Source organism: Myotis nattereri (genome assembly GCF_964212035.1).
Source record: "Myotis nattereri genome assembly, chromosome: 6".
In the NCBI taxonomy this organism is placed as follows: Eukaryota; Metazoa; Chordata; class Mammalia; order Chiroptera; family Vespertilionidae; genus Myotis; species Myotis nattereri.
Genome location: NC_138081.1, coordinates 25,679,615 through 25,698,124, shown reverse-complemented (window position 1 = coordinate 25,698,124; position 18,510 = coordinate 25,679,615). Strand labels below are relative to the sequence as shown.

The window sequence follows — 18,510 nt, the reverse complement described above, 5'->3', positions numbered from 1 at the left end:
TTTGGGGTGCACAGTTAAAGAGAGAAGGTAGTTGAAAACAATTCAGGACAGACAGGTAAAATAAAATATTTTGCCCATAACTTAAAAGCGACTTAAAGTCACTACAGAAAACAGAAAATTGAGTTCCTTTTAATTTGCAATGAATTTTTGTATTTTCTTCTGTTTGAATGATTGAAATGCCATGAAATACAAATACAAGTCATATGATGCAGTGAGAGTAATATGGAGTGTAGGTCAGGATATGCCACTAACCAAATTCGTGATTTTTAACAAGTGATTACTGTTCGGATGGAGCCACGGTCTCCTAACCTATCATATAGGGGGAGAAGATACATTACCTACCACACCTAGAGCTCTTTAGATCTGCAATAATGAGGATGCATATTGAGAATTTTCATTTTAATCATGGGAAAAAAATAACAGGCAAGAAGTACAGTAATACTAACTGCTCAAATCCAGGCATTTTAGGCATTACTGATTAGATTTAACATAAAACTGTACTTTCCAGAAAAAGCACATCTATTTTCATCCCCTTTTATTTCTAAGATTAAACACTCTTATTAAGATATTTGGTCTTCAATATTGCACATGGTTTTGGTATTTGAAAGAACTACATGTAAAATCTTTGGTTTATAGCATTTTTCCATATGAATTGCATTAAGATAAAACTGTCAACAAATATTTTCATATGTATAAGATTTTTTAAAGAAACTACTACTATGCTAAATTAAATGGGATGCTTTTTGAAAATCTTCATATTCAGAAAACTAAGCAGTGAAGTTTATATCTAGGTGTTCTTTTTCTCAATAGTAAGGTCGCATACAACAACTTGGCTTACTTAGAGGTCATATGTCCCTGAAGTTTAGATTTCAACTGTAATTGTCAAAATTTTTTCAAGTTTTGATTGACTGACTCCATTGCAGTTACTTTGTTGTTCAAATTGGGTCCTTTTAAATTCTTTCAAATACCGTGTTCCCTATTATAGAATTACACCAGGGGGAGAAAATAGGCGTTGATGTTGCATTTCAGCTGTGATAGGAAAATAATTATCCACTGAGCTCTGCTGAAAACAACATAGGAGAGAGATTTAGATTTAGCCCTATGTATATATACCTATAAAAGTCTTAATGGGAACTGTTGGTACTTTAGAGAGTTTTAAGGGTCTCTAATAGTTGCACGACTTCACTTAGGGAGCTCAGAGTATGTTCTCCAAGGTGACTATCTGTGGCCAAAGCTGTGAGAAATTTAAGATCTCCTTAGTCCAATGGTCCATTTTAGTTCTGTTTCACTAAAGAAGATACCTCTCCCCTTATTTGCGTTTTTTTGTCCTTACACCCTGATTTCTGTTGCTAGGGGTAGTCACACCACCTTCACAAGTAGTAATGATGGTTTGTTTATTCTGGGTGCTAAATTCTAAGTGGGATTATACTACGCTTTACAATGTAATCTTTGTACCCGTTCATCTGGTTGTGCAACTGTGTGTGCATTTGTCAGCTCCTGATTTATAGTTGCTGCAACAACTGGTAGGACTGATTGGTATCCCTAGTCATGCATACATGGTAGTATGAGACAATTCTTGATGAATATGTCTATTCAGTTGCAGGCTGATGGAACTAGAGCAGCGGTTCTCAACCTGTGGGTCGCGACCCCTTTGGGGTTCCAACGACCCTTTCACAGGGGTCACCTAAGACCATGGGAAAACACATATAATTACACATTGTTTTTGTGATTAATCACTATGCTTTAATTATGTTCAATTTGTAACAATGAAAATACACCCTGCATATCAGATATTTACATTATGATTCATAACAGTAGCAAAATTACAGTTATGAAGTAGCAACGAAAATAATTTTATGGTTGGGAGTCACCACAACATGAGGAACTGTATTAAAGGGTCGCGGCGTTAGGAAGGTTGGGAAACACTGACCTAGAGTGTTAGAGTGGGTCCATGTGATGCAGGTGTGCTTGTGAGAGAGGGGAAGGCAAGGAGGTGGTCTGTCCCAGGACCTGCTTCCCAACCTTCTCCCTACCAAGATCACATCACTCCTCTTCTACAGTCTTAAGATTTCTTTCAGAATTTTCAGTTCGAATGAATTTAGCCTTTAGGGCTTCAATAATTTTGTGTCACGTGTCTTTTAAGCAACTCAATTCCATTTCAGTTGTACTTGTAGGGCCAACTTATTGACAACTTACTGACTTACCAAGTCATCTGTAACAATTCTGCACCTTCACTATTTTCTTCTTTATTCGATTCTTGTATATGTATTTTAACCTTGCAAACTGCCTCAAAATATTTTAAAATCGAGTGAGTTCAATGCTGGACAAATCGACACTGTGAGCGCAAAAGGCTGCAGCTGGGAATGAGCAAACTCACCAACACAAAGCACATGCCCGCTGCCCTTTATTAGACCCCTTTCCTGTGGCGGACGATCTGACTCAGGTGAGAAGGCGGTTAAGTGGATCGTGTGCAGATGCAATCGGCCCTGCGCAGCGTGAAAAACGCGCCGCACCTGAACGTCCGCGGGCTCAGTTCCTTCCTCTCTTCTCAGGTTCCGGTGCTGCGGGCATCCCAGCAGGTACCTCCGGCGCCCCAGCAGGTACCTCCGGCGCCCGGGGCGCGGCGCGCCCGGCTCTCAGCCTTGTGGGCGCCGCCGCAGTGCGCAGAGCCGCGCTGGTGCCCGCCGCGCGCACGGGCAGGCGCGCTCCCGAGCGGGCGCAGTTTCGCAGCGCGGTGCGCCCCGCATCCCTCTCTCCAGGCTCCCGCCTGTCGCAGACTGCAGCCCGGCCCCGCCATGGGGAACGTGCCCTCCGCGGTGAAGCACTGCCTCAGCTACCAGCAGCTGCTCCGGGAGCATCTCTGGATCGCGGATTCAGTGCCAGGGGCGCTCGACCCCGCGCAGGTACCACCTCGCGGCCCAGGGTGTCCCCACCCTCTTGCGTTTGGCCCCGCGGGCCTCTCCCCGTGTTATGTCACCTCTGCACCCCATGGCCCGCCCTTCCTGCAGCGGTCTGCGGTGCGGGGCCTCACCCTTGACAAGGTTTCCCAACATCTCTCTGCTGTAAACATGTAGACCCGCTCTACAGAGCGGACCCAGCAAAGTCCCTACCTGTGGCCATTTGCAGGTCCCCTGAAGGAAACTGTTCCATCTGTTTTTCCGTCGGAAAGTCCGCATTATATAATATCATTTGTGGTTTTAGGCAGTCGGCCAAGGACAGTGTCCTTATTTTCAGTTCCTTTCGTGTACTGCGCAACAAAGAGGACACATTTGCCAGAATGTGAGGCAGAAAAGGGAAAGAAGCCAACACAGAAGGTTAGGGAGGCATGGTAGGAAGAAATGAGCCATCATGCCATTCATTGTCCCCCATGTAGTTATGCTTCAACACACTTGAACAGGCTTGAACATAATGGTAGAAAACACGGATTTCACACCAAAATTTAATCCCATGTAATTCCTGAAAGCCCATTTTTAGAGAAAAGCAACCTGAGTATCCACATACATGTGATTTAATGCATTCTCAACCAGAAATGGCAGGTAAATGTGGAAAATATATATATATATATATATATATATATATATATATATATATATATATATATATATATTGAGAGAGCGAGAGAGAGGAAATATATATATATATATATATATATATATATATATATATAGAGAGAGAGAGAGAGACATTTAATTTTCCTTTAAAATTTAAATTTCACAAAGTAATAACTGATAATTGTTACATGAATGTTAAAACATGGCAAAGGGGAGAGACACGGAGGATTTAGCAATTATTCTTTTGAATTTTACTGGATATAGAAAATGTTGATTCCTGATTTATCTTGTGAACAAAATAACTTGTATTATAGTATTTTAGTAGATAAGCACCATTTTACTATGTTGGCTCTAAATCAACTAATGTTCAAGTTTCCTATAGTTTTTCATTTTGAGTATTCTCAGTTCAGTGTATCAATATGTGAAATTGGAATTTAGCATTTGTCATCTGTGGATTCTTAAAAAGATACTTTGCTCCCACTTCCTTAGAAGGTGGCCATACTTCTATGACTCAGAGCCTCTGCTGACAATGTAAGAGGGGGAACGTTATTCTTTATCTTATATGTTCACAAATCTTTCTAGTTAATTTTCGTACATTCTGATTTGATCATTTTCATAACTTTTAACTTTCATATTCATTCTGTTGCATAATCAATTAGAAATTCTCAACTTTTGTTTCCTGAGGCTGAGACTTTATATGATTTTTGCTGCTGGGTTAACATTGTGTTTCTTGCCTGCCATGTTCTGATTTTGTGGGTTCGGGGGACAGTGACCAAAGCTAGGGTGCTATGTGAGGATTTCTGCTTTGCCCCGTTAAGATGTGGAAGCTAAAATAATTAAAAATGACTAGGATGACTGATCAAGAAATGTGAGGCATAGGATTTTGACATCCATCGCCCCAATGCAGACTTTTTGTTCTTTTTTGAGGAATAGCAATACCTTCTCTAAACATTGCCTTTTTATCCCTCAACTGCTTTGCCTGGGATACTCCTATTCATTCCTCAATCACAGCTTAAACATCAACTTGTTTTGACCAACTATTTTCTACTTTGAGAGGAGATGCCCCATTTCTGGTCTTTTACTGCATTTCACACATAATTCTATTTTAGTCCCAGTCTTATTGCATTGTAATTTTTTAGGTCTTATCTGATTTGAACTCCTGGCAGCATTGACACCTGACACTTGACTGTAATTTAGGGCCTTCCTTGGCTTCTGCTCAACAACACCCTTAAGTGCGTTAAGCCCCATCTCTGGCTCACAGTTGGAACCAGAGTGGCTCAGTGGCCTGTATCTGTCTAAATGTTCAAGTTCCTTATGGCCTCTTATCTACACTCAAAGTTTCAGGTACTGTTTGTATATCAGTGTCTTCCAGATTTATATTCCCATCTCTTTCTTAAGTTCCAGTCCAGATGTTTAGCTACTCACTTGACATTGTGACTTGGATATCTCAAAAGCAATTCAAACTTAACATTTCCAAAAGTGGACTCGTGTCCTCCCCTTTAGGACCCCACACCTTCTCTAATATTTTCTATCACAGGAAACACCATCACAATTCATTTAGTCCTGCAAGCTGCAAACAGAGAGCTCTTTATTTGCATTTCTCTACATCCAAGGCGTCATTAAGTCCTGCAGTTTTACCTCTTGAATTTCTCTTAAATCTATTTTTCCAACTTTACTGCTACTCTCAATTTTAAAATGGCATTATCTCTCATGGACTCCTAGACTTTTGCAATCCTTCAACCCACTGCCTGTATAGCTAGTTGGGAGATGTTCTTTTCTTTCCTTTTTAAAAAATAGAATCATGCTATTCCTTTTTTTCTCCCCTTTTAAACAAATTTCTATGAATTGCCCTCACTTTCAGGAATGAACACAGTACTTATAGTGTGTTCTCTGAAGCGTCGAATGGTCTTTTCATTGCATCTCTCTGCAACATCATCTTAACTATTCTCTCCTATTCTTGCCACAGTGGCCTTCTTTGAGTTCTCTAATAATGTTTCCTCTGGCGACATAGTCCTTGCTTGTTTTCCCCTCTTCTAGGAAGATTTTTTTGGCAACTAATGTACTTTTATTCATTCTTTAGATCTCAACTTAAATGTTCTTTCTCATGAAATCTTTCTTATTCACAAGGCAAGTAGCCTTGTTACCATATATTGCACAGTGCACTAATCTTTATATATATAATGTGTATTATTACGTACTCTTTTGTGTGATTATTTGATGTTTAATTTCCTGCCAAGCTCTTAGCATCATGTAAGTAAGGACAGAACTCGCCAGAGGATTCTCAGTATCTACTGTAACAGAATGCCTTGTTAGTTTTTGAAAGCCAATAAGTACTTGTTGAATGAAAAAATGAATGAGTGTTTACTCTTCCAGGCCTTAAGCATCACGTATGTATGGGGACCATGAAATTCTTGTCAGCACTTTTTAGGGTTCAAAGCAGTGATTGGTATATTACAGTACAAAGATAAATATATCTGCAAAATGAATGCTAAAGTGATGGAATGAATACATGGTGTCAGTGAAGTTCGGTCTTAGTGATAAATGACAAATATTATGATTGTTTGTGTCTAACCTTTTCATCTCATAGAACAGTGATGGCAAACCTTTTGAGCTCGGTGTGTCAGCATTTTGAAAAACCCTAACTTAACTCGGGTGCCATGTCACATAGAAATTTTTTGATATTTGCAACCAGAGTAAAACAAAGACTTACATTTTTGATATTTATTTTATATATTTAAATGCCATTTAACAAAGAAAAATCAACCAAAAAAATGAGTTCGTGTGTCACCTCTGACACGCGTGTCATAGGTTCGCCATCACTGTCATAGAACCTCGTCATGTTTTGATGAGGGTAGGAGTTGAAAATAGATTTTGGAGGCTGTGAAAAGATAGCACAGTGCTTAATCAATTGTTCAGCATGAATCTGCAGAGCAGTCCTGAATAAAATCCACTGTGATTTGAAAGGGGATTATTTGTTTGCAGTTGGGACAGACAGACTGTATTTTGAAAGAATCATGTGCTAGACAGTAGAAGGTTGGAAACCCAGACCCTTTTCTGTGACAGATTTATTCTGGGATTTTGTGCCGGCAGTAGTAGCCTGGCTAAATCTTAATATTTCAGTTTACCCATTAGAGATAGTAACATTTCCCTGATAAATTATTGGGATATGATTAAATATTGTGTGTGTTTGTGTGTGTAAATATACAGAGACATATTTTGAATTTAACAGTTTATTAAATAAAAAATATATCAATGTGCATGAAAGGCTTACACTACCACAGCTCCACTAATTAAAATATTTGAGTCTGTGGTTTTTTTTGCTAATGCCATTGGTTTTGCAGAAAATTTCCTTAATTAACCAAAAGGTTAAACTGAATCATTTTGTGACTTAAACTGTCTCTAAGGGACTGTTTTATTTTGGTCCCATTGACAATGGCTATGATGAACCTGGCTGAATTAGTATATATTAAAGTTTTGATTATACTTAAGTTTTCTAGTAGAGCAATCCCTTTTTTATTTCCAAGTGCTGCTTAAGCAGTTGCTAAATTTCTTCACATATTAATATCCCAGTGCAAGCATAAAATTCCCAAGAACCTAAATTCTAACACAAACAGTATTTCAAATGTATTAGATTTATAAAAGCAAAATTGTAGATTATGAGATTAAATTTATAGTTATTTTACATCATATCCTGATCCTTTAACTTATATTTGCTGTCATCAAAAATTAGGATTCAAAGTAGAGTATTTGGTGTTATAGGGTCTCTGGAATTTGCCTAAATGTATTAACTTTCTGCTTAAAGTTAATCAGAGGATAATGTGATTATATGCTTTTTAGTTTGCAACTATGCAGTTGTTAGTACATTTACTAAATACCTTAGAATGACTAGGGAGGATTTTTCAGAAGGGAGCCAAAGTGCCATTCCATTGTTTGTTTCCTATTTGTCTCAGGTGTTTCTCCCCTCCCCTTTTTCTTTTATGTTTTTTTTTTTTTTTTGGGGGGGGGGATGATATATTTTTATTATTTATTTTCCCTATGCAGTAGTTTGTTAATTTTATACTGTTTTTACTGCATTTTTAATTGTTATGTCAACACACAACCTTGTCTTATTAATTTATATACAGACAGCCGTCGGGTTACATCGGACTTGACGTACATTGTTTTGTGGTTACGTCGCCATCTCCCATTTATTTATTTAAAAAAAAAAGTTCTGTCATTTCAACGTACATATATGCTTTATGTTTTTTATTATTTATTTACCACAAGTAAAGGTCATAAATTATCTTTCTTTTAATTTTTTTTTTTTTTTTACTGTTTCACTTCATTACGCTGTGTATGTGCTCCATGTGAGTGACGTAGGTGCTTATGTAGGTTGGTTCTGACTTACGGCGAAAATCACGTTACATTGTGCAATAGGAATGGAATCTGATGTGACCCGAGAACCTACTGTATACTGGTATAAAAGCCTAAGCGACTGATCAACCCAATGGCCAGTCGACCAGTCGCTATGATGCACACTGACCTCCAGGGAACAGATGCTCAATGCACAGGATCAGGCTCCCTCCTGTCTGGATCGGGCCTGCGGGGATCAGGCCAAAACTGGCTATCCGACATCCCCCGAAGGGTCCCAGATTGTGAGAGGGTGTAGGCCAGGCTGAGGGACCCCACGCACTGGGCCTGTAGTGTATTATATAAATGAATACTATTACAGATATTAAAATGGAACTATAAATAACTCAATTAACTACCTTCTGCTTTTCATATTGTTTACATTAATTCTCTATGTGGTGTATTTATATACATGTAAATTGGTACTTTAATATATGCATAGTCGATGTATATTTATATTATGCACTTTTTTTCTTTCCTTTGCTCTTCATTCCTTTCTTTATTTCTATTTTTTTTTATCTGAAACTAGGAGCCCAGCACGTGATACGAAATTGCACAGCGCTGGCCACTACCTCTCTGGCCCTTGAAGCAGCCACAGCCGCTGCTGATCAGGCCCTCCCCCAGCATAGACACACAGAGGTCTCTGTGCCCCACCCCCAATGCTGCAGGCACAGCCTCCTCCTGTCCCATCGATCTGTTATGGAGTCCCAGTTAATTAGCATATTTCATATATATATATACACACACACACACACTAGGGGCCGGTGCACAAAAATTTGTGCACTTGGGGGGGAGAGGGGGTCCCTCAGCCTGGCCTGTGCCCTCTCACAGTCTGGGACCCCTTGGGAGATAACGACCTGCTGGCTTAGGCCTGCTCCTAGGTGGCAGAGGGCAGGCCCAATCCCTAGGTGCAGCCCCTGGTGGGGCTCAGAGCAGGGCTGATTGGGGATTGGGGCGCCGCCCCCTGTCATGCACAGAGCAGGGCGGATCTGGAGGTTGCAATGCCACTCTCAGTCACACTCAGGGTAGGGCCGATTCGGGGGTTGGGGCACCGCCCCCTGTCACACTCAAGGCTGGGTCCATGGGGAGGTTACGGCGCCACCCCCTGTCACGCACAGAGCAGGGCCAATCAGGGGGTTGGGGCGCTGCCCCCTGTCACTCACAGAGCAGGGCCCATCAGGGGGATTGGGGCTCCGTACCCTGTCATGCACAGAGTAGGGTCCATCAGGGAGTTGGGGAGCTTCCCCATGTCACGCACAGAGCAGGGCCGATCAGGAATTTAAGGAGCTCCCCCCTGTCACTCACAGAGTAGGGCTGATAGGGTAGTTGGGGCACCGCCCCCTGTCACACACAGAGCAGGGCGGATCAGGGGGTTGGGGCGCCACACCCTGTCACAGGGCCGAATGGGAGGTTATGGCTCTACCCCGTCACACACAGAGCAGGGCCCGTGGGGGGCGGTTGGAGTGTCGCCCTCTATCACCCACAGAGCAGGGCCGATCAGGGGGTTGGGGCGATGCCACTGTCACACTCAGGGCAGGGCCAATGGGGAGGTTATGGCTCTACCCCGTCACACACAGAGCAGGACCCATGGGGGGGGGGGGGTTGGGGCGCCGCACCCTGTCACACACAGAGCAGGGCTGATCAGGGGGTTGGGGAGCTCCCCCCTATCAGGCACAGAGCAGGGCTGATCAGGGGGTTGGGCGCCTTCCCCTGTCAGGAACAGAGCAGGCGGATAGGGAGGTTGTGGCCCTGCCCCCTGTCACACACAGAGCCCCAGGGCGATCAGGGGGTTTGGGCGCTGACCCCTGTCACGCTGATCCCGGTGCCGGGAGGCCTCTAGGCTCCGCTGATCCCGGTGCTGGGAGGCATATTACCCTTTTCCTATATAGGATAGAGGCCTGGTGCACAGGTGGGGGCCGGCTGGTTTGATTCAGGTTGGGGGTTCCGCTTGGTGCCTGGCCAGCCTGGGTGAGGGGCTGATGGCTGTCTGCAGCTGATCACACCCGCTTCAGGGTGGAGGTCCCCACTGGGGTGCCTGGCCAATCTGGGTGAGGGGCTGAGGGCCGTTTTCAGGCTGGTGGGTGACTGAAGCTCCCAACCGCTCCTTTTTTTCTTTTTTTTTCTTTTTTTTTTTTTTTATCCTGGGCCAGCTTTAGCTCTGAGTCTTGGCTCCAGCTCTGAGGCCTGGGCTGCTGAAAGCAGGTATCTGGTTTGTTTGGGTTCTATAATCGAAACACTTTCAACTCCAGCTCTGAGATCCCGGCTGGCTGAAAGCAGGTTTCTGGAGTTTGTTTAGATTCTATATTTGTACAATGTTTCAAACTGCAAGCTCAGAGACTGGCAGCGGCAGGTGGGGAACGTTGGCTTCCTCTGTCACTGAAGCATGCAAGCCTCATGTTCGCTTCAAGCTGCCGGCCGCCATCTTGGCTGGCAGTGAATTTGCATATCGCCCTGATTAGCCTATGGGAAGGGTAGCAGAGGTACAGCTAATTACCATGTTTCTCTTTAATTAGATAGGATATATAAACACACACACACACACACACACACACACACACACACACACACTAGAGGCCCAGTGTACAAAAATTTGTGCACTCAGGTGGGTCCCTCAGCCCGTTCGGTGCCCTCTTGCAGTCTGGGACCCCTCGGGGGATGACCACCTGCTGGCTTAGGCCCGCTCCCCGGGGGATTGAGCCTAAGCTGGCAGTCAGACATCCCTTTGGCAGCCCAGGAGCCCTCGGGGGATGTCCACTTGCCAGTGGGGAGTAGGCCTAGCTGCAGTTGGACATCCTTAGTGCTGCTGAGGAGGTAGGAGAGGCTCCCACCACCACTGCTGTACTGGCAGCCATCAGCCTGGCTTGTGGCTGAGCAGAGCTCCCCCTCTGGGAGCACACTGACCACCAGGGGGCAGCTCCTGCATTGAGCATCTGCCCCCTGGTGGTCATTGTGTGTTATAGTGACCAGTGATTCCCAGTTGCTCTGCTGTTAGGGTTAATTTGCATATTACCCTTTTATTTTATAGGATAGAGGCCTGGTGCATGGGTGGGGGCTGCCTGGTTTGCCCTGAAGGGTGTCCTGGATCAGGGTGGGGGTCCCGCTGGGGTGCTAGGCCAGCCTCCGTGAGGGGCTGAGGGATGTTTTCAGACTGGCCACACCCTCTTCAGGGTGGGGGTCCCCGCTGGGGTGCCTGGCCAGCCTGGGTAGGGGCTGAGGGCCGTTTTTAGGCTGGCCAAGGCCCCCAGTGGGAACCCTCACCCCATGAGGGTGTGGCCATCCTGGGTGAGGGGCTGATGGCAGTTTGCAAGCTGGCCACAGTCCCTTAAGGGTGGGGGTCCCTGCTGGAGTGCCTGGCCAGCCTGGGTGAGGTGCTGATGGCTGTTTGCAGGTTGCCCACAGCCCCTTCAGGGTGGGGGTTCCCGCTGGGGTACTGGCCAACCTGGGTGAGGGGCTGATGGCTGTTTGCAGGCTGGTCAAGCCCCCCCCAGTGGGGACCCTCACCCCATAGAGGTTTGCCCAGCCTGAGTGAGGGGCTGATTGCTGTTTTCAGGCTGGCCACACCCCCTTTAGGGTGGGGGGTCCCCACTTGGGTGCCGGGCCAGTCTGGGTGAGGGGCTGAGTGCCGTTTTCAGGCTGGCCAAGCTCCCCGCACGACGAAAGTTCTCAGCCTCTCATTTTTTTCTTTTTCTATTCTGGGATTTATTTACCTTCTATAATTGAAACTGTTGCCTGAGCGGTGCTCAGAGCCAGTCAGGGCGGGCGGGAGGGGAGCCTCCTGCTTGCTCCAGCTCTGTGGCCACGGCTTGCTGAAAGCAGGTATCTGGTGTTTATTTATCTTCGGTAATCGAAATTTTGTTGCTTTGAGTGGAGCTCACGCTGCGGCAGGCGGGAAGCCTGGCTTCCTCCATCATTGGGGCAACCAAACCTCCTGCTTGCTCCAGCTCTGTGGCTGCCGGCTGCCATCTTGGTTGGGTTAATTTGCATACTGTCACTCTGATTGTCTGGTGGGCGTGGCTTAAGGCATAGCAAAGGTATGGTCAATTTGCATGTTTGTCTTTTATTAATGTGTGTGTGTGTATGTGTGTGTATATATATATATATATATATATATATATATATATATATATATAATTTTTCTTCAAATACAACTATTGGTTTTCTATTTTCTTTAGTAAAAAATCTGATGAATTCTTGCAGTTTTTCCTTGTTTTAAATTGCATGTATTTCAATACACACATATACATATATAATTTGCATAAATATAAATGAATAATGACTATAAATATATATTTCATATAAAAATTCAACTACATGATATCAGTACAAAATGCAGATTTTTCAACAAGTACAGTACAAGCCAGAGACCTTGAAATCTGCTATTAGTCTTATTTTTATTTCTTTTATAATAATGTATCTCGTGTTTTCTTTTCATTGTCTTTGATTTCCAACAGTGTGACTATGATGTGTCTAGATTTACTTTTCTTTGTATCTGCTAATAGTTCATAGCACTTCTTGGATCTATGGCTTGATGATTGCTGGCTTTCATATGTTTTGGAAAATTTTCAATCCTTCTCTTCAAGTATTGCTTCCGCTTCTTTTTCTGATCCTTCCCTTAGACCTATAGTTTGAAGAATCTCAGAACTTTTCTTGGGACCAAGTTATTTCCTATACACATTGTTTGATTTTTCATTCTTTCTTTTCTCTCCATGTTCAGTTTGAATATATTTTCTTCTCACCTGTATTCCATTTCACTAATTCCTTCTTTAGCTTTCTTTAATTTGCTATTAATCTATTTTATTGAATTCTTCGTTTTAGTTACATATACTTTTTATTTTTTATCTTCATTGTTGAGAGTATTATAAGTGCCCTCCATTTCCCCCCTTGCCCCATACCACCACATTCCCATCACAGGCCTCCACCATCCTATTGTCTGTGCTCATGGGCAATGCAATTTATATTTGTGAGTTAACATATTTATATGTGATATTTAAAACCAGTTTTTAGCTCTCTGCCACAATTCTCTATTTTATCATAAATACTTGAATATTTATCAGAGTTATTTGAAGTTCCATGTCTGATAACTGACTTCAGTATGCAGATCTCCTGTGGATCTGTTTCGTGAATCTTCTTCCTGGAAGGCTTACTCATTTTTGGGTTTATTGTGACATCTGATTTGAAAAAATTATACACATAATTTGAGGCAGTGAGTGCACTATCCTTCTCCAGAAAGGATTATTACCCCCTCCCCCATTTCACTCACTCCTCACACCCTGCCTGTGGCAATTATCATTTGTTCTCTGTATCCATGGCTTAGTTTTTTGGGTTTTTTTTTTTTTTTTAGATTTCATATATAAGTATGATCATACAGTATTTGTCTTTCTGTATTTGATTTACTTCTTTAGCATCAAGTCCATCTATCTTGTCCCAAATAACAGAAATGTCTTCTTTTTATGGCTGAATCATATTAAATTTTGTATATATAAATCATATGCACCACACTTTCTTTATCTGTTTATGGACACTTAGGTTGTATTCGTGTCTTAGCTTGTAAATAATGCTGCTATGAACATAGGGAACAGATACCTTTGCAAGATAGTGATCTCAGATATGTACTATCAAGAAGTGGAATTGCTGGACTGAATGGTAATTCTATTTTTTAAATATTTGAGCATCTTACATACTGTTTTTCATAGTGGCTCCACTAATTTATATGCCCACAGTACACAAATGTTATGTTTTCTCCACATCCTCACCAGCACTGATTTCCTGTCTTCTTGATAATAGCCACTTTAACAGGAGTGAGAACAGAAAGGACTCTCTTTTGTTTCTAGCAGGCAGTAAACGTAAGGATAACTTATTTTAAGCCGGCTGGATGCTGAGTTGGTTTGAGACTGGACCTACTTCATTTCTGAGGGCCAGTACTTTTCTCCTCACCCTTACTTTTATTTTTTAGCTCTTCAGGGGTTCGAATTAAAAAGGCTTATGGTATTTAAAAGGCTTATGGTATTATCTGGCCAGGCGTTTCAGTTGGTTTTGGTCCCATACACCAAAATGTTACCTGTTCAATTCTTGCTGAGGGCACATTCCTAGGTTGTGGGTTTGATCCCTAGTCTAGGCGATTATGGGAGACAACTGATTGATGTTTCTCTCTAACATCGATGTTTCTTTCTCTCTCCCCCTTCCTCTCTCTCTCAAATCAATAAAAACGTATCCTCCTGTGAGGATTAAAAAGCCTAAGGTATTTACCCCGTTGCCTCCTCCTTGTTGGAACCTGAACTGAAAATATTACCTCCTTGGCCTCAAGGCTTCTGGAAGCTCTGATGATCTTCCCAGCTGCTAACGTGGTATTGGCAAATGCCTGGAGAGGAAAGTCATGCTCAATGTTGGTATCACCACTTATGTTTTTCTTCTGCGTGGTATATTGGCCACTGAAGTACTCACTACCTTGGCAACTCTAAGACGATCAAACAGCTGTCTTTCATTAATATTTTATCCATATTTTCTGTTTTTTCTCAGTAAGCAGTTTGTTCCAAACAAGCTAGTTGAAAGATTAGCAGTATAACAGGGGAATATAAAAAATACCAATTTTGCACTATAATGAGGATTGTAAAAATATATTTATTTACCGTATTATAAAAATTGAAGTGGATACAGTCCATGTAGTATGAACACTGTTTAGAGAAATTCTTCCTTAATTTATTTTTACAATCTTGTTGAGATACAACATTGTGTACCTTTAAGGTTTACAGATTTGACACACATTCATCTTTCAAAATTATTAGCATCATAACCTTAGCTAATGCTTGCATCACTTCACATAATTACAATTCTTTTTTGTGGCAAGAACATATAAGATATACTCTCGTAACCACTTTCAATTATATGATACAGTATTATTGACTATAATTATTATGCTATACATTAGATTCCAATTAGATTCCAGCAATCTTATAGCTGGAAATTTGTGTAGAGCAGTGATGGCAAACCTATGACATGCAAACTCATTTTTTTGGTTGATTTTTCTTTGTTAAATGGCATTTAAATATATAAAATAAATATCAAAAATATAAATCTTTGTTTTACTATGGAAGCAAATATCAAAAAATTTCTATATGTGACACGGCACCAGAGTTAAGTTAGGGTTTTTCAAAATGCTGACACTCTGAGCTCAAAAGGTTCGCCATCACTAGTGTAGAGTAACAATTTAAAATTCAAAAATAATAAATGAAAAGATTGGCTGCTTCATAAAAAGGAATACTTTATTTAAAAACAGACTATTGCAATGATCTCCACAATAAATATAAATTATGAGAGATAGAGAAGGTATTTTAAAAATGCCCAACTTCAGTCTTTGGCTTTAGAAAAAACAATATCTTATTTACTCTTTCTTTATGTGTGACATAGTTCAATAAATTTGTTGAATTAATAAATCAATGAATGATTACAGTTCCTTTATAATATTTTATCTCTATTGGTATGAGTTTACCTCAAATCTTTCTATTTTGTGGACAGGAATTTGTTATACATTTTATTATTATTCTTAAAATTTACTTTTTAAATATTTTGCTTAATCTCATCCTGGTTTATTTATTCATAATCAATCTCATTCACTTAGTAAGCTTTTTAGAAGTCTACGTATTTTATGAGTTTATTTAAAAACGTTTTTTTAAGTTTGTTGGTCCTCTTGTCCAGATGCATATGCTTGTATCTGTGTGTGCATATGTGTGATGTACTAACTGTTGATTTCTATTTTTTGAAAAAATTATTTTCTGTTTTTCTGAGTTCTGAATTAGTATTTTAATTTTCTTTATTTGAATATTTAACTTGTGTCATTTTAGTCTTTTAAAAAGTAAGTGCCTTAAGACAATACATGTCCATTTCTCTATTATTTTGCTTTAAATGTGTTCCTTATAAGCTACTTGTCTGATTATCTCAATCTTTAATTAGATGAATTTAACTTTTTTTATATGTTATGTGACTATTGATATGTTTATCTTATTTTCTGCCATATTTATCAGCCTCACCACTTTTTATTTACATTTGAGAGTGTTTATACATTTTAGTATTCTTATTTTACATTTAAATCAATAGTATTGTTTGAAGCAAAAGATTGATTTCACAGAATGAACTCATTCATTTTGAGAAAAGTCTGTTTCATTATTATCATCACACTGTGGTTTCTCAAACAGCATGTTACCAGGTCCAATGCCATTCTCAGGATCCTCTTTGTTGACATAATATATCTGACAGATGAAGTAAAAGTGGGGAATTCCAAAGACTTGTAGTTCTGATGAAGCCAAAGGCACAATAGAGTTAGAAAGTTGAAAACATAGGCATATATAGTCAGAGACTATGGATAAGTGAGCAGTCACAAGCAATAATAAGCCTTTTGTATGACCATGCCAATTAATGGCAGCTGAAATGTTGTGAAATTCCAGTGAATTGCACTGGAAATCAAATATTGGATGGGTGGTTCACCAGGACATTGACTATTTTGCCAAATAGTGTCAAAATTTGGGGTGAAGGGAATAACGGTAAACTAAGTTCTAATGATCGCGGTACGTAAAGGATACAGGTTTTTAAGCAGGGGTATAGGGAGGTATTGCCAAATCACATGAGTCTCAAATGAGCAGGAGTTTTTATACAAGTCAAAGGGATTAACCATCTTGCAGATGTAATGGAAACTAAAGATACCGTCTATGATCTATTCATTTAGCAAGGTGTAGGAGACTGAGCAGTCTCCACATGAAAGGTTTATAGGTCAAGGTGATCGAGGCTTCATTTAAGGCCAGAAGATGTTGAGAATATTCACCAAATAAGTTAAAAATGTGTTGGAGTTTGTTATGATACAGCTGGGTTTCCAGCTGGAAAAATAAAGACTTGAGTTTTAGCAGAGAACTATGTAGGATTCTACAGAAGAAGTAGATGATTGTTGGGGATGATATATTGGGAAATGACTGAAGAGAACAGAACTGTGAAATAAGGTGGGTTACCAGGTGAATGATCCCTAGCAGCTGGTGCTGGATATGGGTCTTAGCATAAGCCAAGCCTTGGATTTATTATTGCATTCCAAGAACATGGGGACTCTAGATCTTGGACTCACCTTGAATTTGAATTGACATTATGTGCTTTTGAGAAAAAAAATAAAGCATTTTGTTAAGCTGTTCACATATTAATATCCAAAAGGCAATGACTGGCTCATGAATGCTGAGACCAAGGAACACAAACTCTGAGGGTTGTGGCTTGGTTTCTGTGCCATTGGGAAGTATGCTCCTGGAATTTTATGAGAAAGGCGGCCTTTTTATGTCTTACTCATATTTCTTTTTTAATCAATTAAAATATGTTATTTTATATGTGTTTTCTATCCAAAGAACTTGTATATAGCTACCCCTGTTGAGTATTCAATATGTACTAGGTACTGCCTAACTACGTGATGTGTAATAACTCATTTAAGCCTCACAGCAACCTGTGTTATAGATTTAGTACTTGAGATGCAGAAAGGTGAAATAACTTGCTCATGGTCAACAACGAATGAAGAGCAGAGCGGGGAACTGAATTCAGGAAATGCTAGTTTCAGACTCCCCAATTTTCACCACCACACCAGCGCTTCCTGAACTTTCTGAGTGATTGAAATCACCCGAGGTGTTTATGAAATGTACTGGACATTCTGACTCAGTGGCTCTGAGTTGGAGCCCAACCATCAGTGTTTATACTTCACATAATTTTAGAAAACCCTGTGCCGGGTGATGGTGCCACCCTTCGGTGCCTGTATCTGCTGTCAGCGGGCCTGCTGTCTTACCATGTTTCCTCTAAACTGCCTTTCCAGAGCTCCTGGCTCCTGATCGCGAAACTCCTATGAGTTTCAACTTCCCTTCTATCCTCTTTGAGGTTGAGACTAGAGTTCTGCCTGGAATAGGATTGCACTGGATACAAAAGGAAAAACAACTTGGTTTCCAATACATTTCCTGTTCCCTCCAATCTCCAATACTTTCTGTCCTTGGATTTCTGTTGGCTCCTGTATTCCTTGCTTTCTCTTACTCCAGCTGGCTTTCGCATCCTTCCCTCCCCCGATCCTGTGTTCTTGTTTTTTTCATTAGCTCTGAACTCCTCCAAGTCTTCTGGCTTTCTCTATGCTTATTCACTCTGTGCTATAACTTTCCCTGACCCTTTCTTCTCTCCTCGTCTATTCCTTTCCAAGTTTAGCTTTTATTTTTGTTACTTTTTATTTTCCCTAATCAACTAAGGGGCTAGAGTCACTAGACTGTGCAGACCCATAATTTTATGGGCCTCTCTCATGTGACAGATGGTATTATAAGAGATAAAGCAAAATCACATATTTGGATATTTGAACAGAAATTCTGATTTGGAATGATGGCCCAAATTGTAGGCCTAATACTAAAAGCCACATAGAATCTCAGTTTCCTCCTGCAAGTCTCTGTATTGTTAGTTTATAAGTAGGAGATGCAAATTGGTTGCTATACAGGTAAGCCAAATTTAACCTCTGGAAATGGGCTTGTTTGATCTAGACTACACTTAAAAGTCAAAATAAGCCCGTCAGAGAAAGATACAT

The 18,510-nt window shown here is 41.0% G+C and overlaps 1 protein-coding gene across 1 annotated transcript in view; it reads left to right on the top strand.

The window, feature by feature from the left end:
• The first annotated feature begins 2,532 nt into the window (after positions 1–2,532).
• Positions 2,533–18,510, top strand: part of HMGCLL1 (3-hydroxy-3-methylglutaryl-CoA lyase like 1) — a 168,490-nt gene continuing 152,512 nt past the window's right edge. The window contains exon 1 of the mRNA XM_081094834.1: positions 2,533–2,903. Coding sequence (XP_080950960.1) covers positions 2,796–2,903 — 108 coding nt within the window. The 5' untranslated portion in view covers positions 2,533–2,795. The remainder of the gene's footprint in view (positions 2,904–18,510) is intronic.